The sequence below is a fragment of the Rhinoderma darwinii genome, chromosome 3 (assembly GCF_050947455.1).
Source record: "Rhinoderma darwinii isolate aRhiDar2 chromosome 3, aRhiDar2.hap1, whole genome shotgun sequence".
In the NCBI taxonomy this organism is placed as follows: Eukaryota; Metazoa; Chordata; class Amphibia; order Anura; family Rhinodermatidae; genus Rhinoderma; species Rhinoderma darwinii.
In genome coordinates this window covers 166,341,540-166,357,166 of record NC_134689.1, presented here as the reverse complement: position 1 = coordinate 166,357,166, position 15,627 = coordinate 166,341,540, and the positions used below count along the sequence as shown (strand labels likewise).

At 40.0% G+C, this 15,627-nt stretch overlaps 1 protein-coding gene across 3 annotated transcripts in view; it reads left to right on the top strand.

The window, feature by feature from the left end:
* Nucleotides 1-15,627, top strand: part of PPP1R12A (protein phosphatase 1 regulatory subunit 12A) — a 163,435-nt gene that overhangs the window by 63,594 nt on the left and 84,214 nt on the right. For all 3 annotated transcript variants that reach the window (XM_075857006.1, XM_075857003.1, XM_075857004.1), the window contains exons 4-9: nucleotides 4,042-4,201; nucleotides 5,582-5,726; nucleotides 8,712-8,786; nucleotides 9,671-9,753; nucleotides 11,806-11,963; nucleotides 13,842-13,957. In XM_075857006.1, coding sequence (XP_075713121.1) covers nucleotides 4,042-4,201; nucleotides 5,582-5,726; nucleotides 8,712-8,786; nucleotides 9,671-9,753; nucleotides 11,806-11,963; nucleotides 13,842-13,957 — 737 coding nt within the window. The remainder of the gene's footprint in view (nucleotides 1-4,041; nucleotides 4,202-5,581; nucleotides 5,727-8,711; nucleotides 8,787-9,670; nucleotides 9,754-11,805; nucleotides 11,964-13,841; nucleotides 13,958-15,627) is intronic.

The following is a 15,627-nucleotide window of genomic DNA, read 5'->3' as shown; positions in this document are numbered from 1 at the left end:
TGACGGAGAGAGAAGAGCGCTAAATGTTAGAGCTCTACAGTGTGTGTATATGTGTGTGTGTATATGTATGTGTGTGTAAATATATCTATCTATGTAATGTATCTATCTATGTAATATATCTATCTATGTAATATATCTATATCTATCTATCTATGTAATATATCTATCTATCTATGTAATATATCTATCTATCTATGTAATATATCTATCTATCTATGTAATATATCTATCTATCTATGTAATATATCTATCCTATCTATCTATGTAATATATAATTGTGTGAGCCCACCTGCCACGACAAGGTGACCTCTATAAGGTGGGAACCTACGCTGCACATACACCCGGAACTGGGACTAAACCTACATATTCTTGGGGATGATAGGAACCAGCATTAAACTAATTAAAATCACCCAGGGCAGAATCGGAGGAGTGCAAGAACAAAAAATGGACGTAGTCACTAACCCCACATATATGAATCACATAAACAACACAAGTTTGAACAGCATATGCCAACAAAATGAAACAAAACATGCATAGAGGTGCAAGATATACTAGTCCTTCTTAATGAATTTGAATGTCCACAAAAAGTTCACTTCAGTAATTTAATTCAAAAAGTGAAACTCCTATATTATATAGATTCATTACACACGGAGTGATCTATTTCCAGCATTTTTCTTCTTCTAATGTTGATGATTATGGCAACAGTTAATGAAAGCCCAAAATTTAGTGTCTCAGAAAATTGAATATTCTATTTCAAAAATGCTTTTTAATACCGAATTGTTGGCCTACTGAAAAGTATGTACAGTTTATGCCCTCAGTACTTGGTCGGGGCTCCTTTTGCATGAATTACTGCATCAATGCTGCATGGCATGGAGGTGATCAGCCTGTGGCACTGCTGAGTCGTTATGGAAGCCCAGGTTGCTTTTGTAGCGGCCTTCAGCTCGTCTGCATTGCTTGGTCTGGTGTCTCATCTTCCTCCTGACAATACCCAATAGATTCTTTATGAGGTTTAGCTCAGGAGAGTTTGCTGCCAATCAAGCACAGTGTTACTGTAGTTATTAAACCAAGTATTGGTACTTTTGGCAGTGTGGGCAGGTGCCAAGTCCTGCTGGAAAATGAAATCCGCACATCCATAAAGCTTGTCAGCAGAGGGAAGCATGAAGTGCCCTAAAATTTCCTGGTAGACGGCAGTGTTGACTCTGGACTTGATATAACACCAACTGCTGCTCAGTGGTCCAAAGTCCTGTTTTCAGATGAAAGTAAATTTTGAGGTCCCAGAGTCTGGAGGAAGAGTGGAGAGGCATCAATCCAAGTTGCTTGCGGTCCAGTGTGAAGTTTCCACAGTCAGTGATGGTTTGGGGAGCCGTGTCATCTGCTGGTGTTGGTCCACTGTGTTATATCAAGTCCAGAGTCAGCGCAGCCGTCTAGCAGGAAATTTTCGAGCACTTCATGCTTCCCTCTGCTGACGAGCTTTATAGAGATGGTGATTTAATTTTCCAGCAGGACTTGGCACCTGCCCACACTGCCAAAAGTACCAATACCTGGTTTACTAACCACAGTATCACTGCGCTTGATTGGCCAGCAAACTCGCCTGACCTAAACCCCATAGAGAATCTATGTGGTATTGTCAAGAGGAAGATGAGACACCAGACCCAACAATGCAGACGAGCTGAAGGCCGCTATCAAAGCAACCTGGGCTTCCATAACACCTCAGCAGTGCCACAGGCTGATCACCTCCATGCCACGCCGCATTGATGCAGTAATTCATGCAAAAGGAGCCCCGAACAAGCATTGAGGGCATAAACTGTACATACTTTTCAGTAGGCCAACATTTCAGTATTAAAAATCATTTTTGAAATTGGGCTTATTTAGTATTCTAATTCTCTGAGACACTAAATTTTGGGTTTTCATTAACGGTTAGCCATAATCATCAACATTAAAAGAAATAAATGCTGGAAATAGATCACTCTGTGTGTAATGAATCTATATAATATATGAGCTTCAGTTTTTGAATTGAATTACTGAAATAAGTGTTCGTGTTTGCGTTCGTGTTCGGTCTTATAATAAATTAAAACCACTGAATTAATTAAACTACTCTAGGAAATGAAAGCCCCCGTAAGGCTTGTAAAAATAGTTGTGATATTCAAAGCTGTTCCAAACATATTGTCCTTTAAAGAAGTACATATCAAAAATGTAACATTTGACCTGGACACAGTGGCGTCATTGAGCCTCATGAAAGTGTTAAATAAGGTTTGTACTAACCTCAAACTTTTCATATGTCCGGGACCTTTTTAAAAGTTAGGATCGGTGGGAGTCCTAGTGCTGAGACCCCCAACGTCACTGAATCGAAGGTGCAAAACCGGTCAGCTGAGGGCTTTGCACCTTTTGGCTGTGATCGGCGCTTCTCATCAGCCTGAAGATGGCTCACTTAGGTTCTGTTCACATCTGCGCTGGGGTCCCGTTCGAGGTTTCCGATAGAACGGGGCCCTGAGCAGACACAAACTGACACCGATGGAAACCAGAGGTTTCCGTTTCCATCACCATTGATTTCAATGGTGACGGAGCCGGTGCCCGTGGTTTCAGTTTGTCTCTTTTGTGCACCGGACCAGTCGTTTTGCCAGAAGCAATAGCGTAGTCGATAGTAGATAAACTTATAAGTTAGGAGGCTGAGCTGCGATCTCCATTATAACTGTAAGGCCCATGCACACGAACATGCTCATGCGGCCGCAATACCCCTGAAAATCCACAGGAGAAATGCGGCCCCATTCCTTCGTATGGGGCCATGCACCCTACCGTGGTTTCCACGGTCCGTGCATGGCCCAGGAGCCCGGACCGCAGAAATAAAGGGTAAGTCTTATTACGGCCGTGTTCTGCGGTCCAGGCTCATAGCAAATAATGGCCGCGGCCATGTGCTTGCGGGTGACACTCCGCACCCGGCCAACCCAAAAATCACGGCCGTGCGCATGAGGCCTATGACAGTTATGTGTCTGCTCGTCAGTAGTTTGGATACAAAACTTATGTTCCTATCTGTGGAGAACCTGTTTGGTACAGGCCATAAATCGGGAAGGGAGGAGGTTGACTCTTAGCTACATTAACTGCTGTAGATTTTATCAGCTGAGGTCACATGACAGAACTGAAGAGAAGAATTCAGAGGGAGAGAATTAACTAAATAAGGTAATACTCACGGAGCGGAATCCTTATAAAATATGGATAGGTACCATATGATAAGAGAAGGAAAAAAAAACCTGCAGTGCTTCTTTAAGATTGCAGAAAAAGGCAGAAAAAGAATAAACCCCCAAAAAAACACAAAAAAATAAAATAAAACACGGAAACCTGACAGTCGGATAATAGGCTTTGTTCACACAAGCAAATTGCAGACTTACTTCAGCACGTAATACGCCTCAAAATATACTTGCAATGCGCATAGGAAGAGCTCCCATAAACACTGTTTTGGGGGCAGATTTGATGTTTCCTCAGAGTCCATTTGAAATGTTAAAAATCATCCTCAAGAATTGACGTGCCACTTCTTTTTACGAGGTGTACTCTTACGTGGCATATAAAAATACGCCTGAACTACATGGTATTTCCCGCTGAATTCAATGGGAGTGGTTTCTAGACTTCTTACGAAGGCGTATGGAACGCTGAAATACACCTGCAATTTGCCTGTGTGAACATGCCTTATAAGCTCATTACATCTGTTGCAGAAAGGAGCCCTCATATCCTTAATGGCTCCTGTAACAAGGAAACGCATGATGCCAGAGTGAACATGGCCCAGTTTTTTTCGATTTGAAGCGGTTTTCTTATATATTTTGATGGTTTACCAGCTTTTTTGACTTCTGTCAAATGTCCTAATGGAACTGGATTACACAAAGGGTATTGCAGCCACTTCATTGTGTATCTGATGCCGGTTATGAGAATGCTACTCAATAGCACAGCACATGTTCTTGCCAATAGGTATATCTTTTTTTTCTTCTTTACTTTGTGTCCTTTTATTTTATAATGGTCTTTTACTAAACGTGTTTTTTTTCTTGTCCTGAGCAGGTGTTGACGTTGAAGCTGCTAGGAAAGAGGAGGAGCGCATTATGCTTCGAGATGCTCGACAATGGCTGAACAGTGGACAGATTAGTGATATGCGGCATGCTAAATCTGGGGGCACAGCTCTGCATGTGGCGGCTGCAAAAGGTTACACTGAAGTTTTAAAGTAAGTGTTCAGAATCATTCTGCAGTAAGGTCTAGCATAAGGACTTAAAGTAGAACTTCATTCCCTAAACTAGGTGTTGGCTCTTGTTTCCACATGTAGCCCACTGAAATGTTGCTACCCCACTCCGCTTCCAAAAAAAATTTTTTTTTGCAGTCATTGGATATTGCCCATGACTTGCATCATGGAGTTTTAGCCTTAGGGTCAGTTCACACTGACTGAGTTTTTTGGCACTAATTTTGACGTGGAAACCAAGTGAATCCATGCCAAAAAAACTGCCAAAATCGCCACCCCCACCCCCCACATTGTTTTCAATCGAAGCCAGAGGCTTTTTTTATTTTTTTCCTGGGTGGCTTTTGGCCGCTCATGGGGGGGGGGGGGGGGAGAGCGAGATATTTTTCTTGACGTGGTTTTCGCCTCTGACCTGCCATTAGTAGACACAGCGTTTTTTACCCGAGGTGCTTGCATTAGTTTCAATGGCCGCGGGAGAAAAATGCCGTGGAAAAATGCGTGCAGGCAGTTCAAAATCTGCCTCAAAATTCCTGAAGTAATTCTGAGGCAGATTTAATTTTTTTCTGCCGGCAAAAACTCTGTGTGAACAGAGCCTTAGTGTGTCACATGCTGTAATGTGTAAGTGTTGAAAATTGTCTTGGAGCAGTCTGGGCGGGAAGTAACATTGATATTAGTGTGTATGTATATACGTGTGTATGTATTTCTATCTACAGTTGCAAGAAAAAGTAAGTTAACCCTTTGAAATTACCTGGATCACTGCATAGATTACTAATAAATCTGATTGTTCTCTAAATCACAATTCTCGACAAACACAATCTAACTAAGCTAATAACACACAATTGCACTGTACATGTCTTTTATTCAGCACATTGATTCAACGTTAAGGAGGCATTTTGGACCATTTCTTTCTGCAAATGTGTTTGGCCTCATGCACACGACTGTAGTGGTGTGCACGGGCCGTGACTTGCGGCTCAGACGGCCGCGGAGTGTCACCCGCAGCCGACCGAAAGTCACGGGTCGTGCACATTGCCGTGTGCATTAATTTCAACGAGCCCGGACAGCAAGATGCGGCCTTAATAAGAAATGTCCGTTCTTTTTGCGGTCCAGGCTCCTGGGCAGTGCACGGACCGTGGAAATCAGTCGTGTGCATGGGCCTATTGAAATGAATGCAAAAATAAGTTTGTGTGCATGGGGCCTTTCAGTTAGACAATATTTCTGGGATTACTTGCATGCACAGCCCTTGGGCTTCGTTCACATCTGCGTCAGGGCTCAGACGTTCCGTTGTATTGTCTATTTAGTTTTCTGTGGATGATCACAAACGTGGGCCGTGCGACATCACTTTATGAACAACTTCTTGTCATTTGTTTGCAGGCTTTTAATTCAAGCAAGTTATGCTATTAATGTTAAAGATTTTGATGGTTGGACTCCACTCCACGCAGCAGCACATTGGGGTAAAGAAGAAGCTTGTAGGATCCTTGTAGAAAATCTGTGTGATATGGATGCGGTCAACAAAGTGGTATGTGACTCATGTCAACAGAAATTCTATTATATTGTCATTGTTCTTTTTACTTTTATCAAATGTAGCCAATATGTTTTGTCCCTTATCACAAAGCATATTCATTCGGCTGTCCATAGGGCTCCATAATGAATGATTACAATTTCTCAAAAAGAGATCTTGATTTAAAATGAACTCTTCACTCCCTAGATTCACTGGCTGCTATGGATAATTTCCGTGGCCAGACAAGCCATTATTCATTATTCTCTATAAATAGGTTGAAGGTTTTTCTTTGCACTCTGATAATTCAGAAGAAGTAGTCCGTTCTGGTGTATGCATTGTGTGGATCTACAATAATGAAATACTGATTTTCCAACAGATCACCAAATACATCGAAGTAAGGGTGTAAGTGGGTTTAATATTTTGATGTGTCTGGTGCAGTATAAGCTTCTAGTAAAGAACCCTTTTCAGTGAGCATCCCTCCCTGCCATGTATCTCATTGCGGGGCTCCTAATACCTGGGCACCCTCCTTGAGCAGCTTTATCACTATTGGAACCTTTCACAAAGTGGTAATTATCCATTGAAAATGATCGGCATCCATGCAAAACACAAGAGACTCTTACTGGCCGCTCTATTCTCTGGATTTTAGAGTGGGATCTTCATTACTTGCCCTGATTGGGTATATGGGAAGGTTGTCCATCTACAACCACCAATATATAGTAAAAAATTTACAAAGCAATGCCACCTGCCAGGGAGACATTAAGATGCGTCCATTCATGTGGGGATCTGCATTTTCCACCAACATTTACGTCTTGTTCTGACTTTTTTATTTTTTTTATTTTTTTTAAATTCTTTTAATTTATAACGACTTTTTCCAAGTTTAATGCTTGAAGTTACAAACCAATGCCTGCAACTCTATAGCTCTGATGTCCCCATGACAAAAAAATGTTCTTGCTGTTGATTGATATCACAGGGACGTTTTGTGGTTGCAAAGCCTCATGCATAATATTATCTGCATCCTGTCCATGTTGATTTATACAGGTCGTGTTATAAAGACACCAGACAATGGACCTGACAGAGTAGTAAGACCTCCACATTTTTCGTGTACACAAAGGTCCTAATATAGAACTGTTGTGGAAGTTCTTCTTTAACCCCTTAATGACCGGGCCATTTTGCACGTTAATGACCAAGGATTATTTTTTGTTTTCTCACGGTTGCATTCCAAGAGTCGTAACTTTTTTTTTATTCCGTCGACATCGCCGTATAAGGGCTTGTTTTTTGCGGGACGAGTTGTATTTTGTAATTGCACCATTTTTAGATGCTTATAATATATTGATTAACTTTTATTAACTTTATTTTAGGAGAGTATTGAAAATAAGCAGCTATTCCAGCATTGATTTTCACGTTATAAATTTACGCCGTTTACTATGCAGCGTAAATAACATGTTAACTTTAGTCTATGGGTCGGCACGATTACGGGGATACCAAATATGTAAAGGTTTTATATGTTTTTCCTACGTTTGCACAATAAAAAGCCTTTTAGAAAAAAATTACTTGTTTTTGCATCGCCGCATTCCAAGAGCCGTAACGTTTTTATTTTTCCGTCGATGTGGCCGTATGTGGGCTTGATTTTTGCGGGCCAATGTGTAGTTTTCATTAGTACTATTTTGGGGTACATAGGACTTATAGATTAATTTTTATTTAATTTTTTATGGGGGGAATGGGAGAAAAGAGCGAATTTTGCCATTGTTTTTTGCGTTTTTTTTTTACTCCGTTCATCCGGCAGTTTAATTAATTTGTTCATTTTATTGGTCAAGTTGTTACGATCGCGGGGATACCATATGTGTATGTTTGATTTGTTTTGACACTTTTACAAAATAAAACTTTTTTTTTTTTTTTTTCACAAACTTTATTTAACTGATTGACATATTTTTTTTTAAGTCCCACCAGGGGACTTCACTATGCGATGTGCCGATCGCATATATAATGCTTTGGTATACTTACTATACCAAAGCATTATTGCCTGTCAGTGTAAAACTGACAGGCAATCTGTTAGGTCATGCCTCCGGCATCGCCTAACAGGCAGTTGCTGAAGAGAGACCTGGGGGTCTTTGTTAGACCCCCGGCTGTCATGGAAACCCGACGGCGACCCGCGATTTGTTTGCGGGGGCGCCGATGGGGTGACAGAGGGAGCTCCCTCCCTCTGTCAAACACATTAGATGCCGCTGTCACTATTGACAGCGGCATTTAATGGGTTAAACTGCCGGAATCGGAGCGCGCTTCGATTCCAGCAGTTGCAGCAGGAGCCAGGCTGTGTACAACAGCCGTGCTCCTGCCGCTGATCGCGTGGGTACAGTCTCAGTACCCGCGCTATCACAGGACGGATATATCCGTCCTCCTGCGCGAACTAGCAGCTGCTGAGGACGGATATATCCGTCCTTCGGCGTTAAGAGGTTAAATGCTTTTAAACAGTCAAACTGGGCAAACTGTTAAGATGAATTCACGCACAATGGAAACGCCGCAGATTCCCTGCGGAAAGTCCTCGGCGGATTACAGTCCCAGCCATGTGGATGGGATTTCAACAAATCCTGTCCGCATCCTGGGGCACGTTTCCCGAACGGAATTTGAAACACTTAACCAAATGTAGATGGGGAGAAAATGTCTGTATCCGCAGCAAAATCCGCTGAGATATCCTCACATAACACGTTGCGGATGCTGTGTACTTGCCAAGGATTTTCTGCGGAAAACTCCACGCCATTCCGTCCAGCCTTTGTTATTTTAACAGTTCTATGACTTGGGTATGAACACCTGTTTTTAAAGAGGTTGCCCCATGATTGATATTTATCACTGACCCACAGGAAAGGAGGTGATGGTCTGATTGTTGGGATGAAACAGCGGGTGCAGACTATTATATATATTCTGTGGATAGGTGATAATTGTCAATTGTGGGGAAAAAAATTGGGACGTAAGGTTAACGTGTGTATATATAATTTGTATTTTTTGCAGGGTCAAACAGCATTTGATGTTGCAGATGAAGATATTTTAGGATATCTCGAAGAACTTCAAAAGAAACAAAATCTGGTATCTGTAATGCTTAATTATCCATTTCTGGGTCCTTTTTGTAGTTTCTCTGTTCACGTTGTGTGTAGATTTTAGGCTCTCTTAACAGTCAGCAAGTGAAGTCTGTTGATGCCAACAGTAGATCAGCTGCCCGGGTGTTTGATTTCCCTGCCAGTCCTGCTCTATTTCCCTTAAACTTTCCTTTTGTAAAGGTTTTTTGTTGGTTTTTTTTCATACCTTTTACTATATTCAGCTTTAGGCCCTGTTCACATAGTTTTTTGACGCGGAAATCCCGCCAAAAAACTTCCGTTTCAGTCCCTGACCTCCCATTGACATCAATGGGAGGCAGAGAAAGTGGTTTTTGCCGACGGCTCTCAATGGCCGCGGCCGGAATGTGGCAAAGAGTGCCGGCAGGTTAAAATCTGCCTCAAAATTCCTGAAGGAGTTTTGAGGCAGATTTTTCCGCCTGCAAAAAACTGTGTGAACAGGGCCTCACTGTAATCTGTGATCTAATCAAACCATCGCTTTTATTCTTTCATTTTTTTTCTTAAGTATTCCAGTACTGTTTTCTGTCACTAGTGTATATATAGGAGGGAATTCTAAACAAATAAGATTTTACTTAATAATAATAATAAGTGTGGCTAAATCAAATGACCCATGACTGCACTCAGAGTACCTAGATCATTTCTGATCAGTAAGAGGACACGGACTACCATGATGTGCTAATGGTCATCACAACAGTCCCTTACCCCAGCTATGACGGAATACTGGTGGTGGGGGTGGGGGAAGCATCAGTTTCTATAATATTAATTTGTGTAACCTTAATAACTTCAGGTTTTTTTTTTCTGCTTTAAGTGGTAATAGATTATTCTAATACCATGTTTTACATTAATATTACCTTACAGCTTCTTAGCGAAAAAAAAGAGAAATCTCCTTTAATTGAGTCGTCCACTACAGAAAACAATCAGTCACTGAAATCATTGAAGAAGTAAGTATTTCCAGTAATGACTGTCCTCAGATCAAATGTTTGCAATCCTGTGCACGTCACTACTTTCTGCAGGTCCTGTTAACGGCATCTGAGCACGGTTAGAAGTGGCCACAACATGTCTAGAAATGTATCATTTCCTAACCATTTACACTTGGTTATAGAGATTGTATATGTAGCAGTTGCAATGAACCCTCGTCTTGCAATAAATAAAGCCCCTGTTAATGCTATTTTAGTGCTATTAGTTTTTCACTTGGTATGATTCTCTTTATATATAGAGTTTTGGCTCTGCTAGGACCTTTATCTTAAAAAAACCAAAAACTTTTAATATTATGTATAACTTCCATCCAATAATGGTTCAATTTGGAACAGTGCCACAGTAATTGAATAAGATCTGCTCTACTTAGACATTTCAGGGGAACTGAAAGGTCCTCTTACGAAAAGTTTAAGTAAATATTTGTACTTCCTGTGAAATAACAATGCTGAAGTATTTTTATTTTAGAACTCTGCATTGTGCTATTCCTCTGTAATTCCTCCTGGAAATGCAATCTGGCAACCTCAATCCGTATTTTATTTATTTTTTGCAAATTCTCTGGATCATTTAATTTATTACAAAAAGAGGATTTAAGTGTGCAAACCTTGTTGAATCGGAAGCCTTCCTGATATCTCGTTCACAGCTGCCTCTGCTGGAAAAGCTGACAGCTTTGTTGGAAAGTTCTATACTAGGAATGTTTTTGAGGTGTTGGGATGACAAAGAGGAAAGAAAAAAGTAATTTCTTTGTAGTGCTGCTTGTCTCAGTATTCTTGCCTCAGGTTTAGACTATGTTCACATCTGCGTCAGGGCTCCGTTCCGATGTTCCGTCTGAGCTTTTAGTCGGAACGGAACCCTGACTGACACAAACTGAAACCAAAGGTTTCTGTTTCCATCACCATTGATTTCAATGGTGACTGATCCGGGGCCAATGGTTTGTTTGTCTCCGTTGTGCAAGGGTTCCATCGTTTTGACGGGATGAATACGGTAGTAGACTACGGTCTTCATCCCGTCAAAACGACGGAGCACTTGCACAACGGAGATAAACTGAAACCATTGGCCCCGGATCAGTCACCATTGAAATCAATGGTGATGGAAACAGAAACCTTTTGGTTTCAGTTTGTGTCAGTCAGGGTTCCGTTCCGACTGAAAGCTCAGACGGAACATCAGAACGGAGCCCTGACGCAGATGTGTACGAAGCCTAATTCTTAAGTTAAAGAGGCTCTGTCACCAGATTATAAGTGCCCTATCTCCTACATAATCTGATTGGCGCTGTAATGTAGATAACAGCAGTGGTTTTTATTTTTAAAAATTATCTTTGAGCAAGTTATGAGCTAGTTTAGATTTATGCTAATGAGTTTCTCAATGGACAACTGGGCGTGTTATTACTTTTTACCAACTGGGTGTTGTACAGAGGAGTGTATGAGGCTGACCAATCAGTGACTAATCAGTGTCCTACACTTCTCATTGTTCCAGCTCAGCATGATCCACAGCACAGTGTGATTGTGAAGTGAAAGAAGCTGGGCTGGAACAATGAGAAGTGTATGACACTGATTGGTCACTGATTGGTCAGCCTCATACACTCCTCTGTACAACACCCAGTTGGTAAAAAGTAATAACACGCCCAGTTGTCCATTGAGAAACTCATTAGCATAAATCTAAACTAGTTCATAACTTGCTCAAATATGATCGTTTTTAAAAATAAAAACCACTGCTGTTATCTACATTACAGCGCCAATCAGATTATGTAGGAGATAGGGCACTTATAATGTGGGGACAGAGCCTCTTTAAGTTACCACACACAAGATAAATTGCAGGTATACATATATTTGAGTTGAGGCGGTTTTCAAGATCACTTGACACAGTGGTGTGGAATTTTGGGTTATAAAATTCTATTACATAAAGTTTTGTGCCTAAATGCATTCACTATAAAAAACAAACACATAATATAGTTAAATTGTTTAAAAATAAGTTGTGTTTTTCTCCAGTATTTACATGTATAAACTATTTGTTTTTGCTTAAAGCAAAGAAACCTTAATTATCGAGCATGAGAAAACCATTTCAAGCATTGAGTCACTTGAGCAAGAAAAGGCTGACCAGGAAGATGAAGGAAAGAAAGATGAATCCAGTTGTTCCAGTGAGGAAGAGGAGGAGGAAGACTCTGAATCTGAAGCAGAAACTGGTAAGAAAATGGGAATGTAGGTCGCTCTTCTCTTTGGATAATACTACTACTTGGAATTGTTGAAGGTGGATATGAATTAATAGAAAAAATAATAAAAATCTACAGTATAATCTATTGTCCGTCTAATTCAACATAGGTTTCATATAAACAAGGAAACTTCGTATGTATATGGAAAGCAGCAAATATATCGGACGTTCTCTATACTCCCGGACCTTACTCTCCAAATCGCTGTAACTGAAAAGGAGACCGTTCATAACTGGGAATTAAGGGAGGGAATGGGAAATGGGTAATAGTCGTTTTGATTTGATCTTTTTACTCCTATTTTCCCCTTTCCTAGACTATTACTCATTCCCCCCCCCACTTAATGCTCCGTCATTAATGGTCTCCTATTCATTTACATCGACTTGGAGCGTAAGATCCGGGAGGACCGAAACGTCTGTTATATTTGTCGCTTTCCGGATACATACGAAGTTTCCTTGTATATGAAACCGATGTTGAATTATGAATTCATTAAACCTATTTATGCATGAAGTCCTGAAGAGTGCCGTGATTTCTTGAAACACTGAGTTGAACAACCCTGTTCGTTGTCACCTCGCCCTACTTCAATTTGAGCACATCCCATATTCTATATATTAAGGCCTCATACACACAACTGTAGAATTCATTCGTAATTAAGGACGCATTTACTTCTATTGCCCATAGACACCTTCCCATATATGTACGGAAAGGTGTCCGTGCCATAGAAAGGCTCTGCAAAAGACCAGTCCTATTTTTTGGCTTTTTACGGACCGTGCTCCTATAATTTTTACATGGGAGCACGGGCAGAAAATGCCCATGGCTGTCCACGGCTGTAATCACTGACACACTACTACCATGTAAATACTGAATAACATATTAGCACACCATAAGACCGTACAAAAGATTTTTATTTTATTTAATCACAAATAGTAAAAGCAATGGCCTAAAATTACAACAAGTTTAAAACAACATGTTTTAAACTTGTTGTCATTTTAGGTCATGATGGCCATTGCTTTTACTATTTGTGATTAAATAAAATAAAAATCTTTTGTACGGTCTTATGGTGTGCTAATATGTTATTCAGTATTTACATGGTAGTAGCTACATATATATTTATAGGGATAATATAAGGTGTTAAAGTGTTGACTTTATTATATGGGTTTTTACGATATTTGTAACACTTTTTTGTATTTTGATGTGGTTAATAATGCAACCGTATTGAAAAACATTGTAAAAATGAATTCAGTTTATTTAGATGAATTTTTTAAGCGGTTTTAAATTGCACCTCTATATATGTGTGTGTAAATATACTCTAAAAATAGGATGCCACCGTTGCCACAATTCAGGAAAAGCAACTTTTTTATATATATATATATATATATATATATATATATATATATATACATACAGTCCAATAGTAGATGAACACAGCACTCCAATAGTCTCCAGAAAATCAGGCCATGTGCTATGTGCTCGTTGCCTGGGGGTGAATCAATTCCCCAACATCCAATAGAGAAAAGCATAGACCACAGCAACGGCACCAGGACTTCAGAGTAGATGAAAGCAAAAGTGGATTTTATTCACCTCAATACAGCAACGTTTCGGTTCAACAGGAACCTTTCTCAAGCCATGGCTTTTTCTATAGTTGTCCTAGTCTGACACTTTTAATACTGGATAATTTTGGATGTCCAATCCAGTGTAGTTTCTGCTATAGGACGTTTTGCAGATTTAAGGGATGCATTTGGGTGGGAATACTTCTATAAAACACAGTATAGTAAGTGTTGGTGTATTGAATGTGCTGTACTTCCTATTCACATTGGCTTGTAAATATTGAAGTTTTTCTGCTTCTTTTACCTGTAGATAAAACCAAACTATCTGCTAATAGTACGAACAACAGATCTCAAATGCCCAATGTAACACTCCCTGCCTCAACTGTACCATCTGGGCCAGTCACACCAACATCACCAATAAAGAAGGTAAAGTGTCTTTTTACAAGTATATGCTGGTTTTTAGTATGCCTGTTTTCTGCCGTGCCCATTTTTATATCCCTTTTGTCATCTATGTAAATGGCACACGAGTACTACTTAGATGGCAAACCTGTTACAGAGTTTAATAAATTGGTAGCAATAAAAGAATCGGTCACAGCAGGGCACCTTTCTCATATATTTTCTTGACACGGGAAGTAGCGGTAGTTCGGATCTAGAAATGAAATCACTTGACAGCTGATGTGCAAAACCCTGACCTCTTATCTCACTGATGCAAGCCTATCCAAACCCTTTGTAAAAGTCAAGTTCAAGATTAGTATTTTGTTTGTTAATGTATCCATACACATTAGATGAGTCAGGCCCAACAGATGCTGTTGAGGGAAAGAAGGATCGGCGGGTATTATGGATTTCAACATTCCCGATCCTTCTTTCCCGTGGGAGGTAAGCCGGTGCAGGAAGTCTGGTTTTCAGGGGAGAGGGGAAGCCGCAGATACCAAACGTGCACTATCGGCCAAGCTTGCATGTTAATGGTGGCTTCAGGAGAAATAAGTCTTGGCCAAATTAGTGTTCGGCCAATAGCGATCTGATGTGTATAGACACCTTTTAGGCAAAAAGAAAACCATTTATTTTTATTTTTTTTGTAACACGGAATATCCCAGGCAACAAACACTTTGATGTTTTTCCACAGCATGTGAATGTTGAGCTGTAGTTAGTTGCCGTGCATGTTGTGACTGCATGTAGCAGTATGAGCTTTGATTTGCCTTGGTTAGGGAAGCCACATCATTTCTTCATGGCAGGCAGTTGAGTCGCAAGTCCTTGCACTACAATAGCGTAGAGAAAATGGAATCCACTATTGCATTCATGTCAGTGACGTTCATCCCTATAACCAGTGTCTTACTGTTACCACATTCTGGCTCTTATTTTCTTTTGGTTACGTTTCAACCTTCACATATCATATATTTCATCCATGAAATGTTGTCCCCTCATAGTGCTGCAGTTTAACATTTTCTTCAGTCACAGAATTTAATATCAAAATTGGAATATCTTGGCCATGCAAAATAGTTTGAAGAAAACTATTTATTTTTTATGTTAAATCCCTCTAGAATATAGAAAGATTATAGTTTTGTTTTTACTACTGCATTTAAAGGCATTTTTTTCTTAAGATGTTTTTTATAACTTTTTGATCACAATTTTTACCCCCAAAGCAGGGCTTTAGCTTTTCAGTCTCCTGAAAGCGTATTGTTTTTCTTTCTTGTACCATACTTATGCAGTGCACTCGGGTCACATCTCCAGCATTTGTGACTTTTATAGAATAATAAGAGATGAATCCATTGTTTTACATGTTTGATAATTTTGCCTAATTTTACTAGTTGCTCCTTTGATTCGGCAAAAGTAAATCTAAATCTTGTGAAATCAGTCTAAACATAAGACTGGGAAATCGCAAGTCTGTTCATGATTCTGCAAAGCTCAAATTGTGGGGGGCAAATTTTCTCCTGTAGTGCATTCGGAAAGTCTTCAGACCCTTTCACTTTTTTCCACATTTTGTTATGTTGAGGCCTTGTGCTAAAACAAAAAAAGTCTACTCTTCCCCCATTATTCTGCACTCAATACCCCATAATGACAAAGTGAAAACAGATTTTTAATAGTAATTGCAAATTTAT